The 12,184-nt window shown below is 32.0% G+C and overlaps 1 protein-coding gene across 2 annotated transcripts in view; it reads left to right on the top strand.

Moving 5' to 3' along the window:
* Positions 1 to 12,184, top strand: part of LOC137655871 (SRRM2 protein homolog rsr-2-like) — a 325,653-nt gene that overhangs the window by 299,867 nt on the left and 13,602 nt on the right. For both annotated transcript variants that reach the window (XM_068390068.1, XM_068390067.1), the window contains 3 exons: positions 9,628 to 9,680; positions 11,082 to 11,816; positions 11,996 to 12,160. In XM_068390068.1, coding sequence (XP_068246169.1) covers positions 9,628 to 9,680; positions 11,082 to 11,816; positions 11,996 to 12,160 — 953 coding nt within the window. The remainder of the gene's footprint in view (positions 1 to 9,627; positions 9,681 to 11,081; positions 11,817 to 11,995; positions 12,161 to 12,184) is intronic.

Here is a 12,184-nt window from a genome sequence, read left to right as displayed (position 1 = left end):
TGCCTCATTTATGCATAAAATATGGTTTGTTCAGTAAACTAGTTATCTCTTAACTTTTCATCCATGCTGCATCTACTATCTATTTTACTGCGTAATCCATGCCTGACAGTCAGTGTCCCCCTGAGGTAACAGAAATGATGGTTCTCCACTACCCTTTTTTCCCACCATATAAAATATATTACAGGCATAATTTATTGTTTTATTCCATGTTTATTTATCAAATATGAATATTTCTTGTGACAGAATTGAGTTCATGCCAACACCTATGCTACAGTAACCACAAGGCTTCTTTCCTGTTTCTACTTTTTATTTGGCTGTCTTTCCATTTTGCTATTAATTAGTGTCTTCTCTAAGTACTAAGCTTCATTTTAAATAGAACATTATGATATGCTCATGTAAACTATAGGCAGCTTCTCAAAACAAGCACCCATTGAAGATTAGTCATTAGATTTGTATCCATCAACATTTACTTGAACTCAGGAAATTTTATTAACTTTGACATTATTGTTTATTATCAAGTCATCATTGTTAAGAAGCATCAATAAGTGCTGCTACAGTATTCACATCACACCCAAAATATATATTCAGTAATACTGGAGTCTAACTTTTAAATGGGATAAGTAATGTTCATTACTAATGCTACATATAACCAATTGAAGGTTTGAAGATGTAATGGTAAAATGGAATTGGTGCAAAAACATGCAGTTCTCAATTCATAATACTGTATAGCCATTTATAGATTCTTTGTGCTCTATTTGATATTAGTATCCACACTTCTTGAAATATGCAATAGTATCCACTTGCACTTTTACATTTCAGTGGAAATAAAGACTACTCCCTTCCCACTGATCAGTGTAATATGGTTATTGAAATAAGTAAGTCTATTTGAGATATGGATTATCTTATTTTTAGGCAAACCATATACTGTACAGTATATATAACATTTAGGTTTATTTATTACATATCCATGTTCAGTGTTACTTGAAAAGTATACATGATTATTTTTATAGGAAAACCAAAACTTCCTTTTCATGTGTATTCTGATAAAAGTATAATATTTAAAGGCTTCCCTTATGAAAAGAAAAAAAAAATATAATTTTGGTAATATGACTTTTAGAGTATTAAGTGGTCACTCAAAAGTCAAGGGTTCAAATTTCCACCCAAGGAAGCTAGAAAATCAATGTTGTTATTCCTTTGTGATGTTAAACCATAGTATGTATTACCCTCACTTACTGGCGTGTTTGAATGTTGCAAACTTTACTGTTTTTAGGTACATGTGGTAAATGTATGTAATAGATTTAATGAAGTATGTATATAGTGTATATGGCATATGGTTATTAGACTGCTTTATTCTGTCTTGACTTTGATTGCACAGCAATTAGAGAATTGGATATACAGTAGAATATTGACTAAAGATAACATGTTCACCTTTTACCTTTTACAAGTAAAATCCTCTATGTAGGTTTTTAATGGAAATAGGAATTTATGTTTAATCAAATACCAAAGAAGTATTCAATGTTGACTGTGTATGTATACTTTTATGTTTGCATTATACAAGTTCAAGTTTTAGAATTGGTATGCCAGTTAGATGGAAAGCATTTTTCTCTACAAATCTTGAAATATCAGTACTAGTGTAAATTTGAAGAAAGAAAATAAAGAGATTGTCCAACTGCCCCTGGGTTAGATTAATTTAGATTCTACATGTTCGCTTACTCTTCATAATGCTTTCTTTGCACATCTTAGTGCTGTGCATCTACAATTCCTTTTTTACTTTATATGTGAAATTCATTGATTATTTTTCTATCTGTATTATCCTCGTGTTTAGAGTCAAGTGGAGTTTTATCTAATAATTATTTGAATATGCTATATAAGGTAAATCATACATGGTCCTTCCATTATCCATTTCTCAAAATGAAATATGACAATATCTTACTTCAGACTGTCTCTTTCTTTGGAAGTTTAGTTTACTTGAGGCAGGTCAGATTTTTTGCCATATCTATGCTCTCACACTGATAGGCACCTCATTTAAGTATATCCAGTCATTATTATTATTATTATTATTATTATTATTATTATTATTATTATTATTATTAATATCACTAGCTAAGCTATAACCATAGTTGGAAAAACAGGATGCTATAAGTCCAATTGCTCTAATAGGAAAAATTAAGCCAAGTGAGAAAAGGAAATATACTATTTGAGAATTGATGATTAAAAAATATGAATTATCTTAAGATTAGTAACGATGTTGTAATAGATCTGTCATTTATTATCTATGAAGAGAGACTTGCCGGTATTTCTGCTTGATCAACATAAAAACATTCTCTGCAAGTGTGAACTTGTGAAGTTCCATTGATTCAATTGCTTAATAAGGAAGAGCATTCCACAATCTGGTAATAGCAGGAATAAAACTCGTAGAATACAGTGTAGTGTTGAGCCCTATGAGGGAGAAAGTAAGACAGTTAGAATCAACTGCTGCATACCCAGTACTATGTACTGAATGGTACAGTCTGGGAAGACCTGAATGCAAAGTTATAAGCATCATTTCCTTGCAAGGGTTGAGTCAATACAAGAGATATGTTTGTGTATATATTCCTTTAAGTAATAGCCCTTCATTACATTATAAAATCCAGGTTATCTTTGAGTAGTTTCAAGTACCTTGGTCCAGAGCTTTTAACTTTAAAATTCTTTGGCAGAGAAGAGTGCCATGAAAAGAGGAAAAGGTCAACTATAGGTTTTCCATCCATCTTAATTATCAAAATAATCTGGATATATTTTTCTAGCTTAGGTTTTTACCTTTGTGCAATCTTCTACCTGCTTTAAACATCTTTAGGAAAGATATTATATATTTATTCATGAAGCCTCCTCTCACTAATTTCTTTTTAGGATGAGAAAGTGACAGTTCTAGTTGTACTGTTGGTCATTATTGTGTTATGAGTCAGGTGATCCATAAATAACTGTACTTTATTCCCCCAAAAATTACAGGAAAATGGAAATTTCTTTTCCGGATGTTATGTAACATTTTTCAACATCACAATGTCTTTTAATTTTTGTATGATTAAATGTCTTTTCTCACTGAGTGGCAACTGGTGAAAAACATTGACATCTTTTGTTTGTAGTCATCCACTTGCTCCTTGTGACCCACATTTTCTTGACAACCCTCATCAACACACCAAGTCACTTTGTGTTTTTAGTTACCGTAATCATTATTGCTCCATCCCATATTGTGTGTGGCTCTAGTATTGAGATTAATGAGAAGTGACTTTATATTTTTGTATTTTTTTATGTATTGCTACTATTGTTCTCATCCCAGAAGCATGTTTTAAACTTTTTCCAAATGTAGGAATATCGTTAAAAAGAAACTTCTTTGATCTGATTCGGTCAATTTCCAAAAGGGTTTTCTGCCTTTCTGTCCTAAATTGATTTCTGCATTGTTTATTTCTCACTGATTTTGTGGTGTTTTCTTTTTTCAAAGGAACCTCTGCCATAAACTCCTTGGTTTATATCCATGTACCTTGCCTTTGAGTGAATTGCCTTATCAGACAGCATCCAAAGGAAGATGAGTCTTATTTGTAGAATACCCTGTTACCTATCAGTTAGGGAACTGCCAGCCACTAGCTAAGCTAGGAATTTAACTATTTTCTCCATACAGTCATTATGATTTAGAAGTTTAATTAGGTTTGTTTTATCTTCAAAATATCATTGATAAATTGTTTTCCTTTATGGTTTTTGTGAAATTTATCCCAGAGTATACCTTTTTTCAGTAGTGCTTGTGAAAGTTTTAAAATACTGACATACAGTATATGTATGTGTGAATATATTTGGTCTCTCTCTCTCTCTCTCTCTCTCTCTCTCTCTCTCTCTCTCTCTCTCTCTCTCTCTCTCTCTCTCTCTCTCTCTCTCTCTCTCTCTCTCTCTCTCTGTATATATGTGTATGCATATATATATATATATATATATATATATATATATATATATATATATATATATATTTGTGTGTATGTATAAATATACATTCTATATATATTGTATATAGTTTACAATGTATATGAATGTGTATTTATTGAAACTGTAATCTAACAGTTTAATGTGTTTCTTGAAAGGCCCGTAAACGAAGCAATGGATTTCAAATTAATCACTATATTTTGACCAATGCACAATGGTCCTCATTTCAGGAGAAAATGAGAGAGGAAGTTTACAGAGGCAAAATTTTACATTGATCCAAATAGGATGTGAATGGTAGAGGGAAAGATTATCTAAATATAATTTCTACCAATTTCATTTTTGTATTTATAAGTTGATGTCTGGACCTGTGTACTGATAAAAATATAGTGCCTAGTTATATTTTCTTTGTTTGTACTGGCTTTTTAAGGAAATACGTATATGTGCGTGTGTGTTTTATAGCAGCAAATAATTTCTTAAGTAAACAGGTTCTTTCATATACTGTAATGCTTGACTAAACAGGTGGCATGGAGTTGGATGGTGGGAGCAATTATGAATTTTTTATTATCATTGGAGTCGGTTTTGAATACTGAAAAAATTAATAAATCTACTGTACATGAAAATATTTTGTTAATCCCATAATGGAATCTTTGCAATTTTTAAAACTTTTTTTTATTTAGGTAATGATACAATCATGCAATTCTATAATATTTAGTTTCGGAATAAGTATATTAAGAACCATAAAATGTTAGTATGTTAGTGTCTTCGATTGTACTAATAATGTATACAATATTCTGTAATCAGGAAAGGCTGTTTTTCTTGTTGGCTATAGTATGGTTATTATTGTTTTAAGACAATATACCCAGGTAACATAATTTATTACAGTGTTCAAAGCCTATTTAATTGGACACTCTCTCTCTCTCTCTCTCTCTCTCTCTCTCTCTCTCTCTCTCTCTCTCTCTCTCTCTCTCTCTCTCTCTCTCTCTCTCTCTCTCTCTCTCTCTCAAGGTGCTTTTATGCACTTTATGATGTCCTAGTTGTGAGACTATAGGGTCAAGGTAGGGTTGAGTGTTAGAAATTTGACACTTGTGATTTTCCGCCATTATGTCTGGAGGATGTCCTGTAGCTTTGTCTACAATCAGCAGTGCCTGGAACGTCAATCCTCAAGGTATGATTTCACTTTAGGAGCATAACATTTATTGAACCACTACTTGATGAGAATAAGTGACTCAGGCCTTGGTATTGTGCTGCCAAGAAACATTAAACATACCTTTATTCATATTCTTTAAAGAATGTTGGTTCTTAAAGGGAGGACCCTTCACATTACCACAAAAAATCAAGGTCAGCCAGTCCTTCCATATGCCTTGAACCTGGATGCTTGTTTGGAGTTTGGTTTTTGTATAATGTATAATCTACAAGGCATTTTTTGTTTACAAAAAAGCCCATTCTCATCACAGTTAAAAACTAACCTAGTGGTATTTACCTTTTCTAATTACTGTTTTACTGCAAAATCTGCTTGATAGGTTAACACTGCTGCTTCATCCACCTCTTTAAACATTTTTATCCCTATCCTACTGTCTTATATAATTTTATTTCTTCTCCAGGCAGAAAATTAACTGGTCTGGAGAAATCCTTGTGTAAGCACGAGGCTTTTTGTTGCAACACAAGTAAATCAATTAGTATCCTATTCTTTGTCCTATCTTCTATCCAGAGGTTTAATTTCCTCTCTACCTTCATTACAACCTTATCACATATCATCAAGCTGACTTTAGCTTCAGCAATGGTTGGTCATATCTCCTTCCTCCTCTTAAAGTTTTGTCTTATATTGCTTACAGTTTAGTTTTGTTCCATTTCATGTAAATATAATAAATCATTATCTAGTTACAGTATTTAGTTAAGTATGAGTATTACAGACTAAAGGATTTTCTCCTTACTATAGCCTCTTTCATCTTTAGAAAGGTTTAGGCAGGTCCATAAATAATTATAAGGTTTTTTTTTATATATGTGGATCTTGATAAGAGTTTTGATTTTATTCTAGGATTCAAATTTGTCAATTTTCCCACCCTTTGTTGTAGAAAAAAGAGGGCATTACTTACAATATTCCCAAATATCATACCTCAGTTTAAGTTTAACAAACAATCAGAAATGCTGCATCAATTAGAAATTTTTATTAGGAGTACTATCAGATCTTTTGAGGAGACTGCCAATCATAGGACATTTGTTTATGAACTAAAGTCATTCAGTCAATCTGGGGACAAAATGTTAAATATAAGTCGGAACTGATGGGTTACTCCTGTCTCTTTCAAAACCTTGTTTGAAATATACATCAGTTTGGCTAGTGTTATTAATACCGTATAATAGTACAGTATTGAAAAAGATATCAGTAAGGCTGAGAACCTTTATGTACTTCACAGGTTTTGATTGATTCAGAGTGAAATGGTTATGGTCAATCTATAGTGTCCATGATAAATAGTTTTTAGGCAAATTTTGGGATAGAGAGGAAAATTGCCCTCCAACCGCAAGTCCAGGCAGGCACAAGGTTTTTTTTTTAATTTTGTTCGTAAGGTGTCCAATGCAATATCACTCTAGTGTCTCCAAAGGTTTAGGAATTAGAGCAAATAACTGGTGCTCTTTAGGGCTCGCCTTTTTAAGCTTTTTTATAGTTATAGTAGATTAAATAATTTTGTCAATTTTATATTCTTGTTTGATGTTTTTAAGCTAATCTGAATAAGCAAACTTTTTTTTTTTATAAGATACAGTACTGCTTTATTAGGCCAAGATGTGGAAAGGAATAAGAAAGCCTAAGGTGGTGTACATTGTGTTCAGAGATTTTGACCCTAATTTTGGTAAAGTAGCAGAATATGAATGCACAATTAATTTTATTACAATACTAGGCTTTATTTCAAATGTTTACAACAGGTAAATTTGTAGGAGACAAGAACAGTAGATAAAAATTTAAATCGGTTTTAAATTTGTTGTCTGGTCACCACTAATCCATCTCCAGGTTAATGAGTTAGTCATCAATGTGACCTAGAAGAAAGATTTATCAAAACAAAACTTCAATTATAAGATTTTTTTATTTGGATGCTTACCTAAGCGTCGCATGATTTCCCTCCTCTTTCCCACTAAGTGTTTCATGTATAACTGGAGATCCCTATCTACTTAAAATTACAAGGACCAAGAGTTTGTGGGTGGGGGGGTTGTTCTCCAGGTGTAGGAACCATTCAGGCACTTCTTCTCCGGCCTTGGTCTTTTATATTAGTGATCCTCAGAGGAGGGGATATATAAAAATATTTAGGTGTCAAAAGCTCTCTCTTTGCAGAGATAAGCAATTTGACCTGAAGACAAGTATAAAAATTATAGATTTCATTTTTTAAATTTTATTTTTAATTCAATCCTTTACAAGATAATTTATGGTAATATTGGCATTTATGTGGTGTGGTATGCATACATTTACTCTACATTCTGCTGTCCAAAATGTATTGTATATCACATGACTTTATATAGCTATATAATTTCTATTCATCCTACTGTTAACATTAACAAAACAGATTAGCAAAGATATTGGTAGGATGTTCAGAGATCAGAAACAACTCTAAGGAAGTTACAGAACATCCAACACTAAAGTAAATTATCTTTACATTTATTTACATCATCTAGGGCCTTTGGAATATATTGCTCTGGGTTAAATCATATTAATTATGAAGAAAAGTTACTATTGGGTATGGTTATTATACTGTTTGATAAGCACTGATAAATGTAGTCACAAATAACTCTTAAGAGTCATCTAAGGTGTTCTAGTTCACTTTAATCAGTCTGAGTCATCTAAGGTGTTCTAGTTCACTTTAATCAGTCTGATACTATATTGTCAAGACCAACAATTGCTAGTAGCTCAATCTTGGGTAGCTTGTTCATTTCCAGATTTGCTTGGAGTAGCATCTTCAACCTTCATAAAGTTAGAGAGGGCATCTGAAACTTTCAAAGAGCCATGGGCTTAGATTTAGAAATTTTAAAAATTTGATTTTGATATCTACTCCATCTGTATTCTTAATCAATTACAGTTTAGTTCTTAATTTCAAGTCTTTTCCACTGCAATGTTAGCCATGACTTACAAGGGGAATGACCAAACAGTATAGATTTTGTTTTTCCAAATGTGCAGACTATTGAACAATTTTATCATTGCTTATATTAAAAAACTAACTTACCTATGAATAGAAGTATTCAGTGTTATAAGAGGCAAAGATAGTATATTGTTAATTTTACAGGATCTATAAACAATTATTATTTGATATGTGCAGTATTAATTTTTCTTCAGTAATTAGGGTATAGAAAGGTCTTTGATACTAATTACATATTAATTTTATGTACTATTTAATTCTTTTAGTATTTTGACAAGCTATAGGATTAAACACGATTGAATGCTCATCAACACGCAAGAGAGTATTAAAAGAATTTGCTATGAAAAATTTGGGGGTTTAGTCATGTGTAAATTTAATTGTTTCAGGGGTTAACATTGCATATTGTTAACTAGTAATCATATAATTGTATTTTACTGGCTTAACATAAATAATATGACGTATTAGGTTTTCTTGTTTCAAGTCACCTTTACAAATAGAGAAATGAGTTCTCCAATACTATGCCACCTGTTGTTTGGTAATACAGTAATCACATTAGGAAAACTAACTATCACATCGTAACCAAAATACTTCACATGTAGGGCCAAGTGATAATTAAGGAAATTGGGGGATCTTTAAGTAAAAGAAGAAGCAACCACACTATATCAATAAGAAGTACTATACATATACTGTCTACACATTTTTTTTTATAAACAAATACATTACATACAATAGCACACTATATAAACTATACTGTATGCTTACAAACATATGTGTATGTATATACAGTATACTGGAATTATATATCTATTCATGCATATCTACATATGGGCATGTACATGTGTTTGGTTATGTACTGAATAGAAATATATTATGTGTGTGTATATTATGTACTGTATGTCTGTGTATTCTTCCCATAATTAATATGGTTTCTGTTAAGTTAGCAGACAACTTGACATCTTGTCCCTAAGTTGTGCTACCCATGTACTTTTAATATTTTTGATGGAGTGAAATAGATTATTGATAGCTTTGATATTTTTTTCATTATTTCTATCCAGTATCCTTTAACTTTTGTATTGTAGATATTTACTTCTATATTTGAATGACAAAAGTAATGCCAAACTAGGATGTTTTATGTTCAGGGATCTTATAGTGACATAATGGAAGGCTGATCTGTTTTACATAAGTAGCACAGCATTAATCCTAATCCCATCATTACATAAGACAAGGCTTTTTTTTTAAAAGTGAAACAAAAAATGCAGCTTTACGACAACCTGTGCTGCAAATTCTGCAACAAGCTTTACATACGGTATAAACCTTTCACTGACACTCCATCATCCTAATTCCATAATGCTTTTGACCCTTGATAGAATCAACATTATATATATATATATAGAGAGAGAGATATATATTTTAAAGGATACTGTATATATATAATGTGATCGGGGAACAGTCATGGTAGTTTGATCTTTTCTCTTTTAAAAAATTCCCTCATGACTGTGAATTGAATGTCAGTTTTGACACGTGTAATTCACATGTTACTAATTGCTTTGCTTGCTACCACCCACAGAGAAGCCGAAGCCGTGAGAGATCTCGCAAAAGGCCACACCATCACGCAGAGAGGTGAGGATCACATGTCTTCAGGATATCTTTTACTTTAGATAATTTACCCTTTGCCATGCTACATGTATTCATAAATATCCATTAAAATTTATTTTATGACTGATTTAGCTATAATTGTTCGAATTCTGCAAGTACAAACTTAGTTAAGCTTCAATTATTATTTTGTAGAATTAGCAGTACTGTATGTGTATGTTGATGTACTACAGGTATTGTAAGGAATTATGAAGCTTTCTGTAGAAGCCAGTTGTACAAATCTAATTTTGTACTTGAAATACTGTCAGAAATCATTCTATTTTATTTTCTGTTTGCATAGAGAAAAATTGCAATGTATCTCGGTTATTTGCTTTTATCTATTTTTTTTTTTTTGTCACTGCAGAATTTCATGACTTGTACTCTTTACACAATAAAAAATTTTCTGTTTTATGTTTTTAATTTTGTTATTTTTTCCTTCACTGTTGTCAGCTTGCACTTGAATTTTGCAGTATGTTATTTACAGTACAAGAAACCAAGGAACTTTTTTATCAGAAGTGAACGTGGCCCAAGTTTGAATCTTCCATAACAGAGACCCAAGACTGTTATGGTAGGCTATCTCACACTGCATGAAATAAAACTATCAGCACCCAGTTTGCATGCTTAATAGTCTCTGAAAATTTTAAATCATGTTTTTGCATCATCAGTTTCAAATCTAAGAATGAATTGAAGATTAGATTATTTTGCAGCTATGTTCAACAAATAGTTTCACGATTGAAATGTCAAAAGTATATTTTCTATATTTCTTGTTATTATATTTACTAAATGCACTTCAGCATGTAGTTTTAGAATGTGCTGAATTTATAGTATTTGTAATTCTATAGAATTCTAATTTCTTCAGTACCATTTTTAAATACTACATGCACTTGCATATTTGATTTTTTACTTGAAACTAATTTCAAATACAGTATTTTGGCAAGAAATGTGAGAAAATTGATTAAGTAATATCAGTCTCTTATCTAAAAGAAAATCAACAACAGTTGTCCATGAATATGAATGTTTTGAAAATATGTAATCAAACTCTAAATAGACTTATTAGCACTCCAAATTCTTAGAACAATTTATTACATTGTTTTGTAGAATGAGAACATGATATTTAACAGTATAGTAGTAGGTACTAGAATTCCTTGCCTCTCCTCAAAGAAATGGCAACATTTTCAGCTCAAGGTTAGTACAAACTTCTTACCATTTTACTGAATAGCATACTTTTTAATGAAAATATTGACTTAAATTTATTCATATTTTACTCAGTCACATATACTGTACAATATTTTAAATAACTATATTTTAGTAGTTTGTTTGTAAAATTTTCTTAAAATTGATGTGTGAGGTGTAAGGAATTACCTGTTAATCTAAATAATTCCTCTTCAGCTCCCCTGACGCTCCACGATCTCATACAAAAAAACACTGCTCTGACGTTGACTCCTCACCGGATAGGTGCAATGTACGGCAACAAGACGATGATTCTCCAAGTCAGCACACTGTTAAGGATAGTCCTAGGGACAATAGCAAGAGTAAAGAGCTCCAGAAAGATAAAGATCAATTGTATACCCCTGGAGATATCCAAGATCGAGAACAACTGGAAGAACCTAATACAAAAAGTAGTTGTCGGAACCGGAATGGTAGTGGTGAACATATTGATATTCCCTCCAAGGAGGCATCTTTACCAGAAATCAGTGGAGATACGGAATGCGAAACAAATAAAAATCAGAAACAAGAGGTGGAATGTAGTGAAAAGTCCAACGTCAGTGAGTTGAACATTTCATCACTTGAGGATTCTCAGATTCATATAAATGTTGAGAAGACAAAACAAGGTCCTGAAGTTCTCCCAACTGTGAAGTCACCCATTGGTATTCCATCCAAACAAAAGCTTCAAGACCCTAAAAAGTTAAGTCCTATTGGATGCATATCAATTCCTTTGCCCAAGCTAGGAATACCAAATAAAAGTTTTATAGACAAGATCAATCCAAAGTGGAATGAAACCTCAAAAAAGATAGTTGAAGTATCTTCTGTGCGCAGCAATGCATCACAAGAGCCAAATCTTCCCCAAAATGGTCGGCACATAGAGGGGCTAGTAACCACAAAATCACCAGGACCACACACAAGGTAAATTTGAATACTATTTGTAAATAAATTTATGAATTTCATTTCATGGAAGTATGTTTTATATCATATGTTCTGATATGATAATTTTTTCCTTTTAACTATTAGTTAAAAATTAAATATGAGAAGGAAGATATTTACTAAAGCAAGTTTTATAAGCTGTTTTATTCTTTTTTTCGCAGTGGGATAGCAATTAGCTCACCAGCACACAGTCGATACTCAAGGAGTTCTAGCAGAGGTCGCTCATCTTCAAGAAGCTCTCGTAGTTCACGGTCTCCATCTTCTTCTCAATCTCGTTCACCTTCTCGTCATTCTCGTTCTCCAGCTTCTAGGTCTAGATCTCCCAGGTATTTTTGTCAGTATTTTTGTTA

This window comes from Palaemon carinicauda, chromosome 16, assembly GCF_036898095.1.
Source record: "Palaemon carinicauda isolate YSFRI2023 chromosome 16, ASM3689809v2, whole genome shotgun sequence".
NCBI classification, from domain to species: Eukaryota; Metazoa; Arthropoda; class Malacostraca; order Decapoda; family Palaemonidae; genus Palaemon; species Palaemon carinicauda.
Note: the sequence above shows the minus strand (reverse complement) of the source record. Positions and strands in the feature narration are given on the sequence as shown.